The 26,346-nt window shown below is 37.2% G+C and overlaps 1 protein-coding gene across 7 annotated transcripts in view; it reads right to left on the reverse strand.

Annotated features, from left to right (window-relative positions):
* Fmn1 (formin 1) overlaps positions 1 to 26,346 on the reverse strand; it is a 440,321-nt gene that overhangs the window by 159,945 nt on the left and 254,030 nt on the right. For all 7 annotated transcript variants that reach the window (XR_015449807.1, XM_087207535.1, XM_087207534.1 and 4 more), the window contains 3 exons: positions 23,513 to 23,600; positions 6,056 to 6,117; positions 4,224 to 4,312 (listed from right to left, as the gene is read on the reverse strand). Coding sequence is in view for 6 of the 7 variants with exons in the window: in XM_087207535.1 (XP_087063661.1) it covers positions 4,224 to 4,312; positions 6,056 to 6,117; positions 23,513 to 23,600 (239 nt within the window). In the remaining variant the exon portion in view is untranslated. The remainder of the gene's footprint in view (positions 1 to 4,223; positions 4,313 to 6,055; positions 6,118 to 23,512; positions 23,601 to 26,346) is intronic.

Raw genomic sequence — 26,346 nt, forward strand, 5'->3', positions numbered from 1 at the left:
GAGCTTATAACATCATTACCTTGAAATTCTGCAATCTTTCACCAAGAATGCTTCTACAGAGAAAAGTGGAACATACTTCTTTCTCTATCTCTCTATTTTCTTGGCTAATACTCTGTGCCATTTGTACCTTCTGGAAAATTTGGGTTTTAATGTATTTCTAATTATCAGTTGTTTTTCTAAATTATCCTACATCTAGGTAATAATCCTTTCCCCCACCTTTTAAAAATGATATTGAAGTGAAGCAAGGAAGACCCATAGACAAAAACACAGTCTTGTTTTAAATTCTATACCTCTAATTATTACGAAAAAGCCTATAGTGGAATATAAAATCAGAAACCCATAGGAATTCTGAGGTGGAACAAGATGAAAAAATTACACTCTGTAAATTGTTTCTTCATAAATACAGTGTAATATTATTAAACAATTGATATATTCACCATGACTAACATCAGGACTATCACCAGTGTGCACAAAGATATGAGAATTGGAAAAGTCATAGGAATAGCAGCCTTTGGTCCTGTGATGAGTATGGGAATATTTATTTACTTGAATGCTGAGCGCTAACTTCATAATGGGACACAGGATATCATTTTCCAAGTAGAATCCAGATCCCTAGAATATGCACATGTCCTGCTTAAAACAAACACAGTAATAAAGCAGTTTAAAAGACCATGTGGGGAAACAAACAGATCAACCCCTCAACTCACCCACACATGGGTATAAAGCAGCCAATGCCAGATGAACAATAACATCTCAAAGATGAGCATTAGATCAAAACAAGGAAGCAAGACCTTAGGCTCATTAATTTATGCTACTCAGGAAAGAGAAAACAGAATTTCAAGATTCTTTAGGATTAAAACTTTACTGGGATTTAGACTGGCACCAGGAAGGCTTTCAAAGAAGATGAAAGTCCCTATATGTTCTACAAAGGAAAGAGTCTGGAACACAGATATAGAGTTCGAGAGGAGCGGAGAGGGAAAGTTGAGGAATCTAACATTACTTTTGGAACTTTTGGGTAGAACCATATGACTGATAATAAGTACAAGTGCAGCAGCCACTCAGAGTGTTAGTCAGTTCTTTAGGTATGTGTGGGGCGTACACAGTGTCGGGCATCAAGCTAAGACTTGGAAATAGGATTTAACTTGCAGGTGATTCCTTCTATACCCCATGGGAAATAAATCAGTGATTGCTGTGGAGTGTGGCAAGTGAGGTCAATGATGGGAAGACATGCCAGGGCATTGACAGCAGACCCTCACAGGAGTCAGACGGGCTGGTTCCTAGAGTCCTGCCCTGCTTGTACATGGGTGTAAGAAGCTGCCATGGAAGCTAAGACAGGCCGAATGGCATCCATGGGGACCTACCTGAGCAGAAGTCAGATGCTACCATGGAGATCAGTTTTCTAAAACAAAGAGTTTGAACATTTTCTGAGTGAATAAAAAATTTTAAACAAGGAAGTGATACTTTTACCTTTTCAGTTTAAACAATGACCATGGCAGTAGTTTGGCTGAGTGGAGCTGGTGGCAGATTCAAGACTGGGAAACCTGTTGGGCCCCTGTGAGAATCCTCCAAGAGAGCAGGGAAGATACTCCACAGGGGACACACAGGGGCAAACAGGTGAGATGGCTACTAAGTCAGCATGACGCAGATAACTGACTAATACCCACGGATGCTGGGAAGAGTTCAGGATGTCTTGTGAGTTTTTTGGCTTGGACACATTTGGTAGGATGTGGAAATACAAAATATTGGGGAAGCAAATTTGGGAAAAAAATGTTTTTATATCATTTTCTGTTCAAAAACAACCATGAAAAGGCTTGAGGAAAAGCAATACAGCTCTTGAACAGACTACTTAGAAAGCTATGGAAAGCAAGTGTCTGATAAATATATTGCCCACCAAGTGTGTTTTCTACTGTACACATAGGGGCACAGGCAGAAACCCTTTTATATATCCCAGGCATACAGTCTTGAACACTGGGCTTTGATATTTACAAATATCCACAGACTGATTTCCTTTTGGGCTGGTTATCTTTACATTCTTTTTTCCATATGAGAAGACTAAAGAAGTCACAAATGAGAGATCTTTCCTTCTTTCTCCAATGTAGGCTTAGTTTTCGAGAAAGGACTAAAACTTTAGTTTACATGTATAAGTAAGAGAAGTTCTGTGCCTCATGCCATGTGAGTTAGGCATCCACAGTAGTAACTCAAGTGGAATGATGCTATGTGGCTGTTATTTTAGAGACTAAGATGTGGTTTATCATCACCCCCTAAATTCCTCAAGAGCATTACCTAATGTATGTGTGTACACAGGAGCTGTGAGCATAGTATACTTTCATGCTGTAGCCTGTGCTTTCCAGGCAAGTGAATACTAATGGATCCTAGTTTATGGGAGTCCAAGGTACATGCAGACCCTAGTGGAAATCCCAAGAGGCATCCTGATCCTAGGCCATGGCAGCCACACATTGGGCCTAATCAGTCCACTAGAGCTCACCACCTCACGACCATCTCAAGGTAGCACAGCACAGGGGAAAGGGCCATTCCTAGAGGGTGTGGCTCTCAGACAGTCAGGACCCAAGCAGATGACACCTCTGAGGCAAATGGCTTTCTAAATCTGGCGCAGGGGTGTAAGAGAGTTGATGAGGTGAGTGATGAGGCCATCCTGATTTACAGGGCTGGGCAGTACATGATTCTTAAGAAAAACTGCAGGGCTCGACTATAAATGATTCATATTTTCCAGTATGTAAAATATGCTTATAGTCCACTCACTTGCAGTAAATGGCAAATAAATTTCCAGAGACTCTGGCACAAATCAAACAAAGGCTGAATTGTGTAGGAGGTCAAGAGTGATGGTGAGATTAAGGCAGGCCCAAGGGCCCTTACCTCTCCATGCCTCACCCTCTAGTGCCTGAGCCTGAAAACATCACCTCACCAGGACAGTGTGACAGTCCGCTCTGCCATCAGTAACAGCTGTGAGTGTTCAAGAAGCCATCCCAAAGGACATCTACAAACTTTAAAAACACTTTTCTAGCTTGATCATCAGTAGGAGCAAAGGGGAACAATGAGCTGCCTGCTAATTACCTTCCAGCAGGATCAGTTAGAGTGGGAGCTGGTGAGGAAAGTGGCTTGCGATGGAGGAATAGAAGGGCAGTGGATCCTACTGGAATGGATTCGCAACACTCTTGGGCTTGGTGACCTACCTCTGGAGGGGAGGGGCTCTGGCTCAAGTTCCCCATGAGATAAACTCATCCAAACCACCAAGAAGTTTTTTCAGTGACCGAGCAAACCTAGGCATCTCTCCCTACCCACACTCCACTCATTTATAAAGATGTTTTTCTGGGCCTAAATGTCCAAGCATCCCAGAGGACCCAAGCACAAGGCATGGAGACTACAGTCCAAGCTACAGACACCTGGATGTCTGGAGGGCTTGACTTGTGACACTAAATCTGATCACTTCATTTCCTCTTTGTTTTCTATATTCATCTTGTCACTAGCTTGGGGCCTGAATTGGACATGAAGCATTCAAGATAGCAACAGGTACAACAGTCCCTGTCCACTCTGAACCCATTCTACATTTGCAAATCCTGGGGCCCTAAAAAGCTGTTTGGAGCCTCAGGGCTGCACAGCCCAACAGCCAGGTCAATGACAAGAGTCACTCATTTATACAGCAGAGCTCCAGGCTTTCAAAGCATGTGCAACAACCAAATCACAGAGCAAGCAACCCTAGATGGTGAGTGCAGAGAAAAGCAAGACTACGTAGAGTGAGAAGGACAAAGTCACATCTAAAGCAGAGAAGTCTGTGGCAACCCTGCCCCATTCAGTCCCCATTTACACAATATGGCATTTAAGAAAATCAGTTTGTATTCTATGACTCTGATATAATATTTTTCACTGCACCAGCAAAACCTTGAAAAAGAGTAATGCCGTCTTTATTCCTCAGTTACCCTTTTGGCTAAAATGTTTAGTCTAGGGGGAATTAACAAGTTGCTAGAACAAGAAAGGAGAATAGTGTGGGGTAGGAGAAGGGAGGGTGAAACATACTGTCATTCAGCAACACAAATCTCAGTGCTGCTTTCCCGGCAGCCGGGTCATTCTGTTGTATGCAATAGGTCACAAGAATGACAGTACTGTAATTTAGCTCACTGCACAATTTAGACTTGGATAGTTAAACCAGGGAATCAAGACTATGGTTGTCCTTTCGGCCTAACAGAAGAGTGTTTAGGTGTCCTTACTGTTCAGGTTTATCCAGCAGCTTCAATTCTTCTTCTTTGGATGTCTCGTAACACTTTCTTATTTTAACCAATTCATCCTCTTGGGCTCTCTGTATTGAAATAAACAAAAAAACCCAAAACACCAAAAAGTGAGTGGTAACAATCTTCTAAGGCAGTGGGTCTCAAAGTGTGCTCTCTGGACTAGCATTATCAGCATCACTTATCATTTGTTAGAAGTGCAAATTATTGGCCCCATCCAAATGAAAGAAACCCTAGGGGTTGGACCCAGAAGATCCTCTAGGTAATTCTGATACATGCTACAGCTTGAGAATCCTTGACTAAGGAAATGGTCAGCCACACACAGAAGCTAGAACGTTTGACTGCTACCTTCAGTCTCCTCTAAGCAGATCTGGGACAGTTGTCCTTAGTGTTTGTTTCCTTCTCCTTAGAATAGCTCTCCTAACTTATACAGGCTTCCCACTATTATGTGTAGTCACTGTTTTCCCTTTTTCTGAATTTCATAAGTTCTTATCTGGCATTTAGTCACATACTTTCTCAATTTATCCAACTATTTCACTTGGGTAAAGCTTGCCTTTACTGAGTGCTAACAAGTACCAGTCCTGTGCATCGTCCTGAGCCCATGGAAACAACAGAAAGCATCTAGAAGGTACTTTGTCATTGATACAGTCCTTCAACATCAATTATTATATCCTCATTTTAAGGATAATCTGGTAAAGGGCTTCTGACCTCCCATTTCTCCTACTATACCATTCTACTCAACAGATACGCATGATTAATTCCTGAGGCTCTGCTATTTGTGTGCCTTTGGGTTTATTAATTAAAGTCTTACTGATAGGAACATGTGAGAAGTTCCTACCTGGCTATACTAAATAGTTTATGATATATAAAATGTGAAGATGAGTAGTGAATTTGGCAATTCCACAAGGCCTACAATATTAGAATATGGAAATTAAAATGAAACATCTTTTAGCTGAGTAACCACAACATATCATAGAGTCCCAGGCAACATACTGGGAAATATAATTTCTTTAGAGACTGTAGTTCAATCTATGTCTTTGCATCCTAACACTCAGTGAAGAGTTAAAAATCATTGGAATTATGACTCTCCAGTATCATTTTCTCAAGATACCCTGCAGAATCTACTGGTTATTTCTATAACTCAAATTTTTAAAATCCCAAACATGTACAGTACTTTCAAAATACACTGCTACTGCTATATGTATTAAATTCTTACTTGGTTCCAAGAAGTCAGGTAGAGTCCCACTATGATCTACATTGTACTGATGATCAAACTGGATTAACCAGTTTAAGTAATGGGCCCAAGATCACTCAGCAAGCAAAGGTAGAGCTGGAGCTCAAGCCTTAGACTCTCAGTCTCTAAATTCAAAACACACCCTCTCTATCCTATACTGCTTCCCATATCCAATACCATCAGCTCATTTGGACTAATAATAATCATCCAAGCTGGTATTAACATTCTTATTCTTCAGTGGAAGACACTGGTGTGTGCCAACATTCAACAGGCAGCTTACCTTCATCTACTCTGCCAGCAGCAACAAAGCTGGGTTGCAGGGCACACATGTGTTCTCCACCTTAAACTACTCTACTTGGAAATGTGAAGTGAGATCTACCCACTCAGGTATCATGTGGGAGTTAAGAAGCTATGCTCCTCTCATGCTTGCTCCCATTCAAGCTTGCATTTTGGTGCCTTCATTCTTCTCGTGCTATGTCAAAATCTTTACTAACAAAGAACATGAATGACTCAGTGATATTTTTTTTTAGGGTAGAAAGAAAATATGGACACTCCAGCTTTGTACATCTTTGACACTCACGTTTTCATATAAGGCCTCTAGGGTCTCCAGATCAACCACAGAGTCATCCACATTAAAAATGGCTGCCAAAAAGAAAACGAAAAAAGGATAAAGGATTTGATTAGCTCCCTGCACCAACAATCAATCCATCTCTGCTTCCAAACCATGTAACGCTGCACTTTCTCATATAGGTTGCGTGCGCCTTTCAGCTTATTCCTGCTCGCCTTCCTTTCTCACCAGGGGGCGCAAATGAAAGAAACCAAAAAGGGTTTCTAACGCTGGCCTGAGCCTGGGCTCTGCCTGATTTAATTCCTCAGGCTCTGGTCCTTTCTATGGTTTAATTTAGGCTCCACAGGGGAAGTGTTTGTGTTTTAAAACTAAATCAGTTTGTAGGTTTGAAGCACAATTTTAAATCTTTCTTCCCGGCTGGTAATTGAAGAGATTTACCACCTAATGCACCAGAACTGACTCTTGCCCATTACCAGAAAGGGAAAGAGAAAAAAGACAATGTTGGCAAATTAAATGAATTCAGGCATGTCATTTTAGGCACCTTTCCATGGCCATTGCAAACATCTTGTTTGGATTAAAAAGACAAGAAAGACCAATAATTGCATCAATGGCAAATTAAGATTACAGAAACCTCCCATGAGTCAGTCTTAAGGCAAGTTCTTATTCCCATGGTTTTATTATGATTCTGCTTCTTGTTCTGTGTCTTAAATGAGGCATTTAGCTGTTAGCTAATATACTTATGATTTTATCTAGAAAGGTTCCTTCTCATATATGCTGGGATACAGACATTGAAATTTTAAAGCCTTAATGGATTTGGCTATTAAAGTGTTTGAAATTGGCAGGCCCACATCTTTAAATGATTATTCAAAACTAATAAGGTTTGTTCCCTCGATCCTACCTCCCTTCCTTGACTTTTCATTGTGAAATTAACCAGCATGCTAGTAAATTTTCTCTGTGGCAAGCTAATTAATTTTATTAAAACAACTAGTGATACTTAGAATGCCTTAAAATTTTGTTACTCAACTACTATTCTTTTCATTACAGTTATGCTATTTTTTTTTTTTTTTTTTTTTTGGACAAAGAAGGTATCAAGGTAAAGGGCAGGTTGCTTTTTTTGTATTGTTTTGCTTCTTCTTTAATTTAGAATCATATGAAACCTTTTACAAGTTTAACAAAGTTAATTAACTGAGCTAAAATCATTTCACTTCATAGAACACTGAGAAATGTACTTAAAATTCCTTTGCAGGCCACTTTCTTTAACTGAAGAGTTAAAAAGTGTGCTATCCTAGATAGGTGGCTAGTGGGGAGAGAAGTTGATAAGCTAGTGACAAAGTAAGGCATCTCAGACCTCACTAAGACAAAGGAAAATTACACTTCTAATGAGGCCAATTTGAAGCCACAGAGTAAAACTGTAGTTTGATAAAAGAATTAAAAAATTTATCCCATTAAGATTACTGTTTTGTGTGTGGAGATAACATATATTCACTAATTTATCACATAGATCATACATTTTTAAATATCTGATACTTTATAAAAAACAAAAGCATAGGAGTGATATCTACTTTATGTAAATCTTAAAATTTTCCTAGAAAAAGCAGCCAACATGAATGTAGAAAAGGTAACATTCTAAAAATAATTTTTCAGAAATATTTTTTAAACTAATTACACACAGAAGCACCCCCCACCCCCACCCCCGCAAATGAGAAGACACGTAAACAAGCCTCAAAAACAGGCTTCTGGATCACCTACAGCAACCCCAAAGGGAAACGAGATGGAACAATCTGATACTCAACTACCTGGACTCTCTGAACTGCCAACAAAAGAGGATCTGGGAAAAATAAAATCAGAAATAATTACTCAGATAACAGCAAAGATTTTTTTCATGGTACAAGACAAGATTAATAAATCTAGAGAGGACACAGATAAAAAAATAGAGGATCTGAGGAACATGGTGGACTCTCAACATAGGAAACAAATGGAATCCATAAAATAGATGCAAATAGATCTCCAGGAGATTAAAAACTCCATCGAAAGTTTGCACACCAGAATGAACCAATGTGAGGAGAGAATTTCAGATACAGAAGATAAGATTGCAATTAGTGGCAAGGAAAATAAAAATTGTTTTAAAATTGTAAAGGAACACGAGAAATCAATTCAGCAGCTGCTAGACTATGCAAAGAAGAATAACATAAGACTGATTGGAGTCAATGAAGAAACAGGAGAGAGTACAGATGACATAAAAAAACTGTTCACAGAAGTGATGGCAGAAAACTTCCCAAGGAGGGGAAAAGAACTTGACATACAGATAAGTGAGGCATATAGGACTCCAAATAGCCTTGATCAAAACAAATCTACACATAGGCATATAATAGTTAGGATTCCAGAAATCCAACAGAAGAACAAAATTCTACAAGCAGTGAGAGAAAAGAAACAAATCACATACAAAGGAAAGCCCATCAGAATCACAGCAGACTTCTCAATGCAAACCCTCAAGGCAAGAAGAGCTTGGAGTGATGTATTTCAAGCCCTAAAGGAAAACAGCCTCCAACCCAGATTGATGTACCCTGCAAAACTATCTTTCAAAATTGATGGAGAAATAAGATACTTTCATGACAAAGAGCACCTCAGGAACTTCATAAATATCAAACCAGCACTCCAAAAAATTTTAGACAATACCCCAGGAAAAGACAATGAGGATCACAACCCCAGGAAACCCAGCAGAATGAATCCATTGGGCATGACAAATTAAATGCAAAGGGGGAGAATCCAACAAAAAGAAAAAGTCATGACAAGGCTTTTAAAACTTTGAACTTCATCTCCCTAATGAGTGTATAATTCAATCTTGTTATTGTACTGATTAGTATTTTTCTGATTCTAGAGTTGCACACCTTTCCTTGTGCTACACTGGCTATTTATCATCTTCTTATGTCTACTTTTTAATTGGGTTGTGTATTAATGAGCTCTAAGAATTCTTTATATATTCTGGTCATAGGTTATATGCATTGGAAATATGGTCTATTTAAGGACTACTTTTCATTTTAATGATGTTATTTAAAGTTCTAAATTTTGATGGAATCTCATTTATCGATTTTTTTCTTTTATACATCATGTCTTTTGCATCCTAGGTATTTCTTGCCTATCCTAAATTCATAAACATTTTTTCTTATAATTTCTTCTTAAAGTTTTATAGTTTTAGGCTTTCATATTTAGGTTCATAGATCCCTTGAAGTTATTTTCATGTATGGAAATAAAGGGTTGAGGTTAATTTTTTATATACGGATACCAGGTGTTCTAGTGCCGTTTGCTGAAAACACTATCTTTTACTCTGACTTGAATTGAGTTTTTATTCTATAAAATGTTAATGTTAAATAATCTTTCAAAACTCAGTGGGCCATATATGTGTGGTTCTATTTCTAGATTCTCTGTTTTATTCAAATGATCTATATGTCTTTCCTTACACAACACTGGCTTGATTACTGTAGCTTTAGAAGAAATCTTAAAATTAGGTACTAAACGTCTTCCAACACTGTTCTTGTTTTATTTGGTTTTCTTTTTTAATTTTTTTTGTTTTATTTTAACTTTTCTAGGTCCTTTGTACTCCTACATAACTTTGAAATTTCAATATCCAATTCTTCATTTATAGCAAGTATACACAGACCTGAATTTTTATATATAGCTTGTATTTTCTAATCCTGCTAAATTCAAATACAAGTTCTAGGGGCTCCTAAAGATTTCTTAATATTTTCTCTGTAGATGATCATTTCATCTACATATAAAGATTTTGCTTCTACCTTGCCAATCCTATCCCAATTGTGTCATTTTATTGCCAGACTATTTTGATTTGGGCCTAGGTTTCAAAGTTTAATGGACAGATAAAGAGTAAGCATATGTGCCCTTGTTCCCCACCTTAAGGAGAAAGCATTGTCTTCTCCATTCATATAAGGCATTTTTGCTGGAAGTATGGAGTACATGGCTTATCTGTTGAGAAGGTTCTGTTCTACTTCTAGTCTCCTGATAGCTCTTACCATGAACAGCTGTAGAATTTAGTCCAATACTTTTTCTCCAACTAGTGACAGGATCATATGGCTTTTTCCTTTCCTCTGTTAAGATGATGACTTTTGGGGGTGGATCTTCCAATGCTGAACCAACACTGCCATCCCTATAACAAAACCACTTTCTACATCCTGCCAGATCAGACTTCTGTTTGTTTTGTTAAACAAATTTCTATCTATGCTCATACTTTTTTCTTCTATTAACTTTATACAGTTTTAGGATTAGCACAATGTTGATTTCCTAAAATGAGGGGAGAAGTGTTCCTTCTTTTTTCTGCTTTAATTGTTTGATATAATTTATCAGTTAAAATGTATATGAGCCTGCTTATGTCATATAGGTAGGTTTTCAAGCTAGGAATATACTTTCTTTAATAGGTGCTATTCAAATGTTATATTTCCTCCAGAGTTAATTTCATTAATTTGTCTTCCAAGGTATTTCTTAGAAGTTGTCAAATTTATTTCAAAAAAGATTTTTGTAATATGCTTTCTATGTCCTTTCCAATTCTGTAAAATGTGTGGTAATATCTCCTAGATCTTGATATTGTAATTTTAAAAATGTATAATTGATATTGTGTAACAGGAAGAAAAGGTCTAAAGGAGCAGGGGAAGTGGGAGGGGTAGGGGAAAGGAAAAAAGGGGGAAAAATGAGAAAAGGAAAAAAATGGAAACAAAATCTTTGCAAATAGGGAAGGGTGGAGGGGGCGAAGGGAGGGCAAAGGAAGGGGGAATAAAATAAGAACCAAGATATTCATGTAAAGGTACAAGATCCCAAAGATGAATGTAACTGCATTTTATAAACTAATTACACAGTCTGGATAAATAAAAAGAACCACAAACTTAACTCCATCTTCAGTAATGAGAATGACAAGGATCTGCTTCTTTCCTAGTGAGTAAATATTTGGTTTTTAAAAATCAATCAGCCTGGATCCCAGATACATGATACGGTGGGCTTTATTCCAGTTTTCCAGGTAGCAAAAAGAAAGCACCTAGAGAGATGAGGACAAGAAACCAGCCTGGGCTTGGGAGACGTTTATTCATCCAGTCACTCATCCAGCCTTTCAAAAAATATTTGCTGAATGGGCACTGGGTCAAATGCTATAGATACAAGGTCAGAAGTATGCAAGACATTCAAAGTACTTGACCTCATGAAATTGATATCTAGAATATAGGACAGACAATCAACAATGAATAGTTTCAGATAAAAATATACTGAAAAGTGTATAAAATAGAGAAATGTACATTAGATAGGATGATCAAGGCTTTGTGGAGGAGGTGACTTTACATTAAGATCTGAAGAACTTGTTTTGTGAATATCTGCAAAAAGAACTTTACAAGAAGAGGCAACTACAAAAGTTAAGTTTCTTTATTTTTTTTGAAGAACATGTACAAAGTAGAGAAAGACATGATGACTCTGATAAACAGAGCAAAGTGTTCTCACTGTGCGATGCTGACAATTTAAAGTGGTTGAGCCTTAGTGTATCTGTGAAACAGATCTAATAATACGTACTGAAAATATTAAGGTAGGAAATATATATGCTTGCAGAGCACATAGAGCAAGGTATAAACTCAAACTGTACCTATGATCTATGAGTATTATGATTGCAAATATATATATTATTAGTGTTTTAATGCTTTCTAATGCCTTATCTCCTTTAACATCTGAAAAGAATTACAGAGAGAAAACTACAACTACTAGTAATTTATGATACAAATGCAAATTTCCAGAATTCTTAGATTTTTCAGACAGTAGTTAATATGAAACCCTCTTGCTCCTTCAAGACTCTACTTGAGGGCCAACCTCAAGATGCATTATTAATATGACAAGTATAGGCACAAATATCTCTAAATTACAAAAACTAATGCATCAACTACCAGGAAATATCAGATAACCCAGGGTCTGTTGATAAAAATAAAAATTAAACTTTTTATCTCTAATTCTAGTCTTTCATACCAATTCATTCTTCATTATACCACCATATTTTTTCAAAACATAAGTCTCAAAATTTTACTATGTTATTTATAATCCCTATGATATCACCTTTAAAATGAGACAAAGTTCAAACTTGTTTGCCTGGTTTTGAAATCCATTCCTCACATGAACCCAAGTTCCACTTCTAATATCATCTGTGACCACTTTACTTTCTTCATACTCTTTGAGCTGTAGCCATGGTGTGCAATGTTCCTTTCTTGAACATGCCCTGACTTCCTTGCTTTCCATACCTCATCTTCCCAGACCCAGTGGTCAAAGGTTTTCTGCCCTAAAAGGACACCCCTTGACCTTCATTCAGATCATTAAGTCCTGCATCTTTTCCTCCACCACAGTGTCTCATATTTTACACAAAGGGAAGACAGTATATTTTATAAATCTCTATCACAATAAGTTGTGTAATAGTTTCTCCCCCCTTTTAGACTATGAGATCCTTATAGTCAGGGATTGCTCCTGATAACTCTAGCTCCCAGCATAGTGCTTAGGGTACAAGAAGTATAAGACAAAATTCAGGGGTGTAATGTGCACTGCAAACCAGCGGGGGTGGAGTCCTGCCAGACGTGAGGCAAAGTTTCTTGACAAAGAAGACATGGAGTCTTGCAAAGGAGACAGTAGGGACTTTGAAGAGTAATAGGATTCTGACAAATAAAAATATTGTATTATGGGGAGTGGACTATGTTTGAATTAAGGTTGTTTGCTACTTCTCAATTTGTTCCTGTCCAAAAATCAGTGTTTAGTCGATAGTTACATAATTGTGTTTCCCAGTCATTCACTCAGTGTGGGTATACTGCTTGCTTAAATATTTCATTAAAAAATCAAGTTAAATCTATAATTTTTTCATTATTAAAGAATGAATAAGAAAAAATATCTACCCCATCATTATTACCTTCAAAAAAATTAAAAATAGTACCACCTTGGGAAAAATATTAACAGTAAAAATTCAACTGGTATATTGCCTGCCTGCCTTCCTTTTCTTCCTTTTCCTTCCTTCCTTCCTTCCTTCCTTTCTTTCTTTCCTTCTTTTTTTTTTTTTTTTCAGATAGGGTCTGACTATGTAGTTCAGGCTGGCCTTGAACTCACTATGTAGCCCACGTTGGCCTGGAACTCACAGTGGTCCTTCTGCTTCACCTTCCCAAGTGCTGGGATTACAGGTGTGCACCACCATGCCCAGCTTGGTACATTGCTTCAGAAAGATCTGTGAAACACACTTTGGTCAATCATCATTAATTAACTCAAACTCATTTCAAACAATAACAATTTGTAAATTTACAATAAGTCCCAGTGAACATCAACTAGAAGGCTATGAGACAATTCATGTGAAAGAAGGAGATGCAAACAGACTTTGGTAATGATAGGAATTTCAGCTTGAAGAGAATTAAAGGAATTAAGAAAATAGGCTTCATGGCTTGAGGAAAGACTGTGTAGAATTTTGATGCACTTGATGTACGTTGGGAATTCAATGAGGAACTGTGAATAGAGAATATACTGAACAGAGTTGTATTATATGGTTCAGGTCAAATTTGGAAAGACCAGTATAGATTGTAGTAGACAAAGGGTAGCAAAAACCCAAATCATGTAGACAGAAAGGAAGAAGGCACAGGAGAAAAACACTACAGATCACTCCACAGTGACATTACTAACAAGCTCTGGGGAATGAGGGAATGACAGGCTTTAAGCCTAGATTCAGGGGAAGGGCTTTGCACTGTTCCCACAGATGTAGGCACAGGAGCAGAAGAGAGACAGGACTATTGATCTTCTCCCAGGACCTAAGGAGTAGTGGAGCAGAGGAAAAGGAACTAGTAAAGGAAAAGAAATTCATTTAGGACCATTGCCAACTTTTCCCTGATGCCTCTCCTCTTCCACACATGGATCTTAAAAATAAAAAATTCAAAGCCAGAGATTTAGCTCAGTGGTTCTGCTGCCTGCCTGGCAAACACAAGGTCCTGAGTTTGATCCCCAGTACCAAAAAGAAAATAAACAAATAAAATAATAAAAAATTCAAAGGTAGAAGAAGTAAAACCAAGAGATCACCTGGATGAGCCTAGATGCTTCAGGAAAACACAACATAAATTATTTGTTATTTCTACCTTACAGAATGCCCAAGGGAGATGAGGGTACTAGCCATAGATAGGAAAATTAAAAGGCGTAAGTCTTAGGACTCCTCAGTTATCTTACATTTATGTAATTTTACCTCCTATTCACCAAATATAGTTCAGATTCCTGGAGGGCTAGAACCCCTACCTGATAATTCTATCTTAAAATATCAAAACAATGTATTAGAGAATCAATTACTGCTTTTTGATTAATCTTCTTGAAAGATTTACATTAAACTTATATGCCATTACATGAACCCATTTCATTAGTTAACTGATGATCACAAGAGGAAATAAATCAATCTCTGATTAAAATATTTTTGAAGTTATCCATGATCATACTATACTATAAAAATATATACTTCTTTAACACAGACACAAGCACACAGACGAACACCTTTCCTCTTTTAAACTGAATGACCAAAAACCAGTCAATACAATTTTCCAGCAAGTCTCCAAGTCCTGATACAATAATTCCTAGTAATGCTAGCTTTTGTTCCATCTGTATAGGCCTCATTATCCCCATACTCCTGCAGATGGTGTCAGAGAGGTGAAGTGTCAAATTCACAAAGGGGAGACCCCAGCAACTCATAGCTACTGCAATATCAATCATTGCTGATAGTTTTTACTTTTTTCTCCCTCCCTCCTTGGTTGTCCCCCCTCACACTGTCAATTCAGTTAGAATATTTCACCTACACCTCACAATATGTCGAAAGGAAGTAGACACACGCTGTGAAAAGCTGGTAATTTTATTGGGTTCCTTTACCTTTAAAAATCTGTTACTTGGTCAAGTCTGGTTTCTGGGTTTCTCTTTTGCAGGGAAATTGAGGCAAACATTTTTATGTGGTTCTCTGGTCCCTGCTCTATACTACAAGAATTATATACACTAGGATCATTAGGGTAGTGTTTTGCCCATTAAGATAGAATAACCGTCAGCAGGGACAAAAAGCAGATCAGTATCACAAATTCAAACTAACAGGCACACATAAAATCTATGTGCCTGCTGTAGGCACAGGCACAGGGTCAGGTCTCACACAACAGGTAAATTCTCTCTCCATTTCAGAGGTAGCTTTTCATAAGCCAAGGAGTAAGAACATGCAGGAATTCTCTCAGCCCTGGAGCCACTTTTAAAACCTGGGCACTTTTCTATCTCCAAATATACCAGGTCTGAATAAACAAAGAATGTGCTTGCCCTTTGAAGGATTTCTAATTACAAAACAAAGAAAGAAAACAAGGAGAGTCACTTAGGGAGTGTTCTTTTTGACTAAAGGAGCATCTTTGAGCAAAGATGGTAGGAGGCTGGGATGTGAATCTTAGTATATTAGATTTGTTAAGGGAAATCTGGTCACTCAGTGTGTGGAAGACATTACAGACCAGGGAAGATTGGCTCACCAAACTTTGGATGAAACCAGTTTTAAGAATAATTCTAATGCAGTCCACATTACTTCTCACTGTATTTCATTAAGTAGCTAACATGATTGTCTTGCAAACTAGTGGTAATAATTGTTTGCAAATGGATTAAACCTATTATCAGCTCAGGAAACCAAACAGACATTTGACAAGATTATTTGACTCTATTAATGGAAATTATTTTGTTATATTAACTTCCAATTAGCCAACATAAAGCAGTTGCTTTACAAAATTACTGATATTTAGGGTAATTGGTAAAGAAACAAGAACAGAATGAGAAAAGTAATATGGAAGGACGTGGTCTTTTAAAGTTCCTATATAACCTACCTCACAAAACTCCAACAAATCTACTCTCCTGATCTCTACCAAGGAAAGGAAAGGGCACATGCGAGTGGAAAGAGGTAGTGGAGAGGAATCTGAGAGCTACATAGAAAGAGAGCAGGGACATCTTCCTATGGTTTCACTTTGCAACAATGAAGTATTACTGGGAGGGAGTAGCAAGTCCATAATAAAACTGCACAAAGAGAAAGGAAGAGAAGAATACGGAACATGGGAGAAGCACTTAGAGGACAGGAAGGAGAGCACTCAGGACCTGCTCATGGCAGTGGTCATAACTCCCCTAGAATCCTTCTGCAATATGCCTTGATTTTCCTCAACTGACCACTATGTTCCACCTCCAACTGGTACCAGGCATGTCCGAGCAGACAAAGATATGCATAATTCCTTTCTTGAGGAAAGAATCCAAATGAAATGCCTGAGGGCACCAACTAAGAAAGTGGAATTTTTGTCCACCAGATTAGAGGCTGGAGCCATTGGGTAGACTTTGTTGGAATTAATAATGAACAACTAGTAATTATCATCGCCTGGTGCCTCTGTGCTAGGCATTGTTCTAAGTGTGTTATATCTGATCCTATGAGGGGTGCTGCTGCTGTCCATTGCTTCATAGATAATGAACCAGAGGCATAAAGTCACACAGCTTGATTCCCCAAGCTCAATTCTGCAATCACCAACTATCCTCTCAGACAGTGGGAATTTACTGGATCAAGATTGTACATCTCTCGGTCTTTATAGGCGAGATGCAACAGATAACCACTTAAATAAGAAACAAAATCTGGAGAAACACAAACTTTAATTTTCTTCAAAAGATAGTAATAACTTAAATTTTATACAGCAGGCTAAAACTCACTAAAAAGGGAATACACACACACACACACACACACACACAGAAACACAAACAAAAGTTGCTTGCAAAGCACATAAAGAATAAGAAATATCATTTCCATTCTTATTTACCTTGTAAATGCCTGCTAGCTGTAGTGTGTACTGCTAGCTGGTACAGCTCTTAATTCAGGCTTCAATGGAATAAGAGGTGCATGCTACAGATAGTAAATAGAAGCCAGTTCAGAGGTGGGAGAAATGACAATTACAAAAGGGACATTTAACTATTCTATTCTAAAAATTCACAATCATTCAATTGCATAAAGCAAAAAAATCCTAATTCTTACCCAAGTATAGGCATGTATTATGCCTAAAAGTGCCTAAGGTGTCACTTTATAGATACAATTAAAATTGTCCATGGTTCAAACCTCAAAGAAGGACACAGAACTCAGAATTCACAAAACTTCCCCTCTATCTTCCGGAGGGCAGTGGAATGAGAAACAGTTTGGGTTAAGCTGCCTCTGTTCTTCCATTAGTTCTGGTTCTTTTAAGCCAAAATTACATTCCAGCCAGATTGGATGGTCTCAGCCAGTTGCCTGAAGGTAAAGTACAAAGAAATGCTACCCTGTGCTTTCTGGATTTAGCTGTGCTAGTGAAGGAATGCACAAGGGTTTAGAAAGAGGTGGGCAGAGCCTGGCTGCTAAGGTGTTTAGACTCAAGGAGGGGAAGGAAAGGTGCAAAAGAAAGTGTGAGAGCTACTAATTATAAACTTCATCTACAATGTTTTAAACACTAAGCTCAAGTGATATTTAATAAGCTGACTTACCCAAACCCTTTGTGGAGTTGGTGTGTCAGCACATCATGGTCACATGTCACTTTTGGTGGGTTAGCCCCTTCATGTATGACATCCTTACTTCCTCTGAGTTCAACACGTTAGAATTTTGGAGGAATTTGATTGGATAAAGTTTTTTTTTAATTCTAAAATCTGGTTTTAACTAAACTTCACAAAATAAACAAATTGGCTCCAAGAATTCTTCAGAGAAATCCCAGAATGAACATCACCAAAAATAAGAAAATGTAGACATTTTGATTGCTATAATGAACTCTTCATCAGTGATGGAACAAGGAAAAAACAAGGACACTCAAAGATTTGCCAAAACGTTGAGCCCCATAAACAGAATTTATCAAGAACATTGTTTGAAATGTGGGTTTAGATTCACTATTATCTGTAATGAGTCTCATCCTAATTGTATTTAGGGTAATGAGAAATTGAAGCCATCAAAATTAGCAAGGCATTTAAAAATATCATTAATCTCATTTTAATTCAGATTTTTCCATTTTCTAATATACATGCTAGTTATAGTCATGTAACATGCACATTTTAGAAAATATAACTTCAGAAGCTTGCCTCCTACTTCCTTTGAGACTAAATGCCTTTTGACGAGGGGCTCTTCTCAGGTACAGTGAGTGTTTCCTCAGGAAAGTCTTAAAGAACGTATGGACAATTTTAGATGCCTGATCAAATTGATTATGTTTTAGACAACTTGCAAAAACTCTGACATAGACTTCTGAAAATGGTTAAGACAAAAGAGGCCAAAGTCCAAGGGGCATTCTCAGATCTGGGCTTCACCCTAAGCATACAGTGAACTGGCATCCCTTGCCCACGCTGAAACTCTCACACAGGAAGATCAGCTATGATGCAGCTGGATTCTCAAACAGAGACTCTGGACTAGTAGAACTAAGATGAAAAATGTATTATTTTGATGCTAGATTAAATATTATAAATATAAATTCTGAGCATACGGGAAATTACAAATGAATGCCAGGAGGTTTCTGGCACCTAGTCTGTTGCAATGCATAGGAAGGTTTATATCAAGAATAGTCAACAGCAATTTTCCATCTCCCCTGGGACAAGAATAAGAGGAAATCATGAATGTGGAATGAAAACACTAATTTGTAATCATGTAGGCAGCCTCTGTGTCCACAGATGCCAAATACTTTTACATGTAAGTCATCCCATGCGGCAGATGGAAAACCACCAGTAAGTAATCACTCATTCCAAGTCTGTCTTGAGCCAAGCACAAGCTCTGTGGGTACTCTGGTCAGCCTTCTGAAACCATGCTTCCTTCACAAGTAAGGTCTTTCCTTTTGTGATTCAGTACATGGACTTTGGCTTTCTCCTGAAACATGCCAAATACCAATATGGGTAGGGAGAAACAGGTAACATTCCTGTTTGAGGTATGTTATATCTCTAACTGTTTACTTACCACCAGGCTAGTTTTCAGGTGTTCACCAAATATGTTACATGTTTCTGGCCATCTCACACTCAAATCTTCCAAAATGGGATTCGTTTTTCTGCTTCAACCTGCTTTTTTCTCTGTTTCTAGTTTCCATTTATTATTACCATATACACATTTTTGCTAAAGCCAAAATCTAAGGTAGGTCCCAGATTTATTCTCCATTACTCCTTGCCACTATTGTGATGAACTGTAACCATGCTCTCTCCAAGGATCTCATGCACATGGTCTCCTCCTCCACATTTCTTTAGATGCAGCCTTATTTCTGACCTTTACCTTTTATCATGTGAACAGTTACAACCCCTTTCTAATAGATTTATCCACCTTCAATTCTATTTTATTCATTCATTCAACAGGCACTGATGACCATTACCTGAGTATCAGATACAAGTGCAAGGTGCTGGGAATGTATCAGTGACCAATCTCCCCCCTTGCAGGTTATATTTGAGTGGCAGATATAAATGAAAACATAAACAGATATACCAGTAAAATATTAAGTACTGTCGAAACAATAAAAGAATTAACTTAGGATGAGTTTTATGAGGGAGAGAGGATATGAGATGGCCTCTCTGAAGTGAGATTTAACATGAAATTTACAGTTTAAAAAAATAGAAGGAGCTAGCCACACAGAGTAGGATGGAATAGCATTTCAGACAGAGGAAATGTGCTGTGCTGTTCATTCAGAATATGCCGTGCATTCAAAGATACAAAGGAAAGAAGGAACTTGGCCTTTTAAAGGAATCAAATAAGAGCACTGTGGCTAGCTACAGAAATGGGAGGGGAAGCACACAGAGCAAAGTGAAGTCAAAGACACAGACTTGGGCCAGAGCACACAGGACCTTTGAGGTCAGTCTTTCACAGGACAGACTCAGAGATTTTGCTGCATTCAAAGTCTGATCACAACACTACTCCCTTTGGATTTCTTCTCTCTGTTACTGGTGTATTAATGTGCAGCATTCTTGTGATACCACCTGTGTTTCTAGCCTCAGACCCTGAAACTACCCACTCAAATGTAGTCTATATACTCCAGCAACATCCCCTTTGCTCGTGTCCTGTTCATGCTCTTTCCTCAATTGGAGAAGCTCCTTTTCTGTATGTGATTCTCCATCCAGCCTCTAAGACTCATGTTGTTTTATAGAAAGAGTCAACATATTGCTGTTGCTTCATAGCCATCTCTTTTGTAACCTTAGGATGCTCATACATCTCTCCCACCATCCTGTGACCTCCAGAAAATGTTAAGACCTTAAGTGCTAGTAGTCAATATCTGAAGGCAGTCAGGCAGGTAGTTGGTTAGTTTTGACCAAAGGGATAGAACACATGAAATTCTTATTCTATGTAGTCCAAGGTTTATTTTTTAAAAATCAAATTAAATTCAATAGACACTTGAAAATATGACTTTAACTATTATACATTAGGCCAATTAGTTGTAAGCAATGCTTAATTATCGGAGAACTTCCTAGGAAAGAAATGCAATATGATATAACATTTTTAAATATTGGCTCTATTATTTGTTACCTGGCTGTTATTTGTGACTTTGAGGTGTAAAGTGCCAAAATTTTGCTTCCTGAATGTACACTGGTAGCCAGTCCTAACAAATCATAGAAAGACTTACCTTACAAACAAGGTTATTCTTTAAGAGTTGAACCTCTAAAAGCCAGATTAGCTATCTGTAGGAAGTAATTGTGTATTGAAGTAGTTAAAATTGTTATCAAGGTGACAAGGCTATATTCTCAGCAAAACGAGATTGAAATGGCACTGCCATTTAGAAAAGTGGAATGCTTGAAGTTCTCCAGAATGCCTATAGGTACTTCTATTTCATTCCTATAACCCAAATAACATATTTCAAGAATCAAACATTTTGTTTCCAAGCCTGTTTATGCCTGTTTTTTGTATTTATGCTTCCATCTATCTCTTATTTATTGTATGTTTGCTATACATGTGCTATGATAGAGCCATGGAGATTAATTCTAGTGGGGGAAACATATAGATATATAATGCAAAACAGACAAATAGATACATAATAAAAAGTGGAAAGATGAAAAATACATATGATAAAAATTTTAGTCATAACCAAGAAATACACTAGTGTATTCTAAGTGAATACACTAGAATTCTGGTTTATGCATCAGCTTCTTGTGAGTTAGTAAAGTGCAAATTAATGCCTCTGGTCTTGACCCAGATGAATATATGATCAGAAAGCTGAAGAGTAGCCTCTGAGCTATGGTCATTTTACCAGTGCTGACAGGCTATGAGACTTTGCCTGGCTGCCAGCTGCCCTCTCCCAATCAGATCTCACTGCAGCCCCCTTCACATTAAAATACATGTGCTAGGCGAACATCAGCACAAGGAGTGCTTTCAACAGGATAACAACACACGGAAAAGTGCATTCCATTCATGACCAGAGATGGATTCAGGATGAAACATAATTGACATAGCTAGGGGTCCTAATGACCTTCATATGCCAGTGTCAGTCAATGACTCTAAAGGAAAATTAACCTCTGGTTATAATGCCACATTCATCTGGAACACATTACTAAATAAAGCAATGGAATGGAGGGCATTTTTTATGACTTAGGAGCCAACTCTGTGGTGGATGACAAAGGTGCTTGAGGCAGGATAAAGAACTATAGTCATGAGCATAAGACTTAGAAGTCTGTGATGTTACAATGGTCCCTGCCAATGCTGAAATGAAAAGTTCACATTTGCTTCATGAAAACATGATCTTGCCCAGAGTAGAATATTGAAAGGTCCGGCCGGGGTAACTGTTCTCTTATTCAACTCAGAGTGACTATTCAATCCAAGGAAGCTGGAATGCAAAGGGAAGAAGGTGTGTGGCCTGGAGCTGGTAACTACAGCATCACATGGCTGGAATAACCCTTATCTATGTGGCACTATGTCATACTGCAGTAGGATATGCCTAACTGAATAAAATCTAAGGCGATGTGGACCCGTGGAAACTCATACACACAGAGTTATACATTGTGGTGATAAAACCAAGCACACTTAGATTTCATCAGGCTCAAGAAGAGTATTATCACTCAGGACAAGGATCTTTCACCACACATTAAGAATCCCTTTCTTATTTCAATGATTGCCTCAAAAAAGATAATTTACCCAGCAAAAATCTATCAACTTCCCTGCTGATATTTTTTTTTCTACTTCTTTGTTGCCCTACTGACATATTCTCCTGATTTGGGTTTTTCTTGTAGAAGAATTCTTCTAAAAGAATTTCTAGAAAATCAATCTTTATAATCTTTTTAAGTCACCGAAGAATCTATTTCTGCCTTTTGCAACCACCCTAACTCAAACTACTATGACTTTTCCAAAGTTTAACATTCACATTTATGTATTCAATTCTATTAGTGAGATTAATATTAATAAGAGATGACTTATCTCAATACTCTGTGACTGTCACTAATTCTGGGATATTTTTAGTTTCTGTGGAATTTAAAAATGTAAGCTCCCACTGAAGCTACTTTGGAAGGGAAAGCAGCATATAAAAGTATCTGAAGTGCTTCTCAGTTCAGGGTCTTCTATTATGCTGAGCAGCAGAGTGATAGAACTGTGAGGAACATGAACAGCAAACTAAAGCACTGGATGGTTTCCGAGTGTTTCCACTGTTAAATGATGCTAAGTTCTGCTGAAAACATCTCAGAGACTGTAGGTCCACTGAAAATATATAAGTAACATGCCCAAATATTACATTTAATTGATTACTGAGAAAAGGGACTATTGTCTTAATGCAAGACACAAATTTTTAAAAGGTATGATTGCTTGTTTCACTTTTCTAGAAACTAAGAAACATATACAAATAAAATGTTTTTCTTTAAGTATCTTTTCTTTAAAATTAAAGCCAAAATAACTAGGTAGAAATAATGTTATTTTTAAAAGAAGAGATTAGAATCAATGATATAACCAAAATGGTTGATAAAATGTTTCTCTGTAGACGTATTGCTGGTAATGAAGAAGAAAATGAATTAGTACATCATTATTTTGCAGTCTTCTAATAAAATAATGAATTTAGGTTAAGATCATTAATCCCTACTAACAGACACATCAATGGCAACTCAAGATGTTTGTCATTCATAATAATTACACAGTCATTCAAAATAACTGTAAATAAAGGGTTATTAGTGAATATATGGACAGCCAGGGAAACTAGAACTACATGTGTGATGATACTGAGAAATTATTAATCCTTTTAAAGGCATGAAAATGGCACTACAGTTGTTTGAAAATATGTCTTTTGTTTTACAGATGAATTACAAAAATTTGTGAGAGTTGCTTCATAATCATCTAGTTGGTGAGAGGGGAAGGTGCTTTAAAGGAAACAAAAATGAAACAAATATTTGCAGCTGGGTATAGGTACATGACATTCATCATGACATTATAATTTTGTACATATTTGAAATTTTCACACCACAATGTTTAAAAAATTTAAAAGTCAAGTAAAAATGATGAAAAAGACTTACCCTGCTGGATATCCTTCATTTCTAAATGTAAACTAGATATCAAAATTCCCACAGCTTGAGATCGTTTTCCATCCAATAACTTGATTATCTGGAATTTTAAAACATACAAGCTCAAACAACCATGCAGTATTTCCAAAAGCATACCATAGACATAAGACCCCTAGATACACTCATGGATGATGCTACAGGTACTCTTAATACTTAACTGAAGATGAGTTTATCCACAATTACACACATTATACGACATGCAGCAAAGAAAAAACACCACACAAAATTCTACTAGCCTAAAGCATATACTAACAATCTTCAGCATATTTTTCTGTGATCTTTTTATTCCAATACATTCTAACTAAGTTGTAAGGGCAATGTAATATGCAATGTTATGCCCATTTTTTTTTCACTTGTCACTGAGATATTTTCACTTCATTATCTCCAATCTTTATGGCAATGCTATCTGCTGAATGGCTTAAGGAAAATAACTTTCTCACCTTGACAAAGCCATTTATCAGTGATATGGTATTGGTAAGGCCACAACCTTTAGGACCGCATCCTGAAACAGTGCTTACTGTTCTTAATACGTTTACTTTAGAAACTAAATGATATAATATATGCAAGCACCTAATACAGTTCTTAACCTATAGTTATTCTTAAATGAATTTCCATGTTTTAGAGAGTTAGGATGCTTCCTATTTATGCTATTATTAATATAAACAGTTATATTTTATACATAAAATGCTAATTTCAAATAATCTAAAATTGTTCTTTTATAATAATATGTGTATATTAAAACCTTTACAATCTTTTCCAAACTTCAAATACTTAGCTGCCAATTATTTCAATCTTTACAAATACTCCTTGGAGAAATTTATACAGTTTTGTATTTCTATAAATCCCATAAACCAAATCAGCTACTAATAACAACTCATACAGTGGCAACTAAGGGAAAATAAATGATCTTTTCTCTCATACGGTAGGGCTACAAAATTCAGTAGTGTATACACATCACTACATGTCATAACTATTTTTAGTGGACTTCCCTGGGTGAAACACAAATTAAACTAAACAGCTATGTCTTCCTTCACAACTAGGTACTCACAAACTTACCCAATAAGGTGAAGACAGGACTAAAAAATAATAGAAAACTAGATCATGTTATTACTACACTAGCTGAATGGCTTCAGCTTGAACAATAAACGTAGCAAGACATTGTTCCAGTCAAGATTATTTAACAGTCTAGCTGAGCCAGTCCCAGCACCGAGAAGGAGGCTCCCCCACCACCATTCCTTGCTCCTAGGGCAGAAAAGATGAACTGCATGGGTGCCAGAAGCACACACACCCACCCCCTCCCGTGGAAATGAGAAGACATGTAAACAAGCCTCAAAAACAGACTTCTGGATCACCTACAGCAACCCCAAAGGGAAACGAGATGGAACAATCTGATACTCAACCACCTGGACTCTCTGAACTGGCAACAAAAGAGGATCTGGGAAAAATGAAATCAGAAATAATTACTCAGATAACAGCAAAGATTTTGCTCAAAGTGCAAGACATGATTAATAAATCTAGAGAGGACACAGATTAAAAAAAATAGAGGATTTGAGGAACATGATGGAATCCCAACATAGGAAACAAATGGAATCCATAAAACAGATGCAAACAGATTTCCAGGAGATTAAAAACTCCATTGAAAGTCTGCACAGCAGAATGAACCAATGTGAGGATAGAATTTCACATAGAGAAGATAAGACTGCAATTAGTGAGCAGGAAAAGAAAAATTGCTTTAAAATTGTAAGGGAACATGAGAAATCAATCCAGAAGCTGCTAGACGATGCAAAGAAGAATAACATAAGACTGATTGGAGTCAATCAAGAAAGAGGAGAGAGTACAGATGACATAAAAAAAACTGTTCACAGAAGTGATGGCAGAAAACTTCCCAAGGAGGGGAAAAGAATTTGACATACACGTAAGTGAGGCATATAGGACTCCAAATAGCCTTGATCAAAAAAAAATCTACACATAGGCATATAATAGTTAGGATTCCAGAAATCCAACAGAAGAACAAAATTCTACAAGCAGTGAGAGAAAAGAAACAAATCACATACAAAGGAAAACCCATCAGAATCACAGCAGACTTCTCAATGCAAACCCTCAAGGCAAGAAGAGCTTGGAGTGATGTATTTCAAGCCCTAAAGGAAAACAGCCTCCAATCCAGATTGATGTACCCTGAAAAACTATCTTTCAAAATTGATGGAGAAATAAGACACTTGCATGACAAAGAGCACCTCAGGAACTTCATGAATATCAAACCGGCACTCCAAAAAATTTTAGACAATACCCTAGGAAAAGACAATGAGGATCACAACCCCAAGAAACCCAGCAGAATGAATCCATTGGGTGGGACAAATTAAACGCAAAGGGGGAGAATCCAACAAAAAGAAAAAGTCATGACAAGGCTTTTAAAACTTTGAACTTCATCTCCCTAATGAGTGTATAATTCAATCTTGTTATTGTACTAACTAGTATTTTTCTGATTCTAGAGTTCCACACATTTCCTTGTGCTGTATTGGCTATTTATCATCTTCTTATGTTTACTTTTTAATTGGGTTGTCTATTAATGAGCTGTAAGTGTTCTTTATGTAGCTGGTCATAGGTTATATGCATTGTAAATATGGTCTGTTTAAGGACTACTTTTCATTTTAATGATGTTATTTAAAGTTCTAAATTTTGATGGAATCTCATTTATCGATTTTTTTCTTTTATACATCATGATTTTTGTATCCTAGGGAGTTCTTGCCTACCCTAAATTCATAAACATTTTCCCTTATAATTTCTTC

This window comes from Heterocephalus glaber, unplaced genomic scaffold (genome assembly GCF_053883595.1).
Source record: "Heterocephalus glaber isolate CG9 unplaced genomic scaffold, H.glaber_assembly_v1.0 deba00000809, whole genome shotgun sequence".
In the NCBI taxonomy this organism is placed as follows: Eukaryota; Metazoa; Chordata; class Mammalia; order Rodentia; family Bathyergidae; genus Heterocephalus; species Heterocephalus glaber.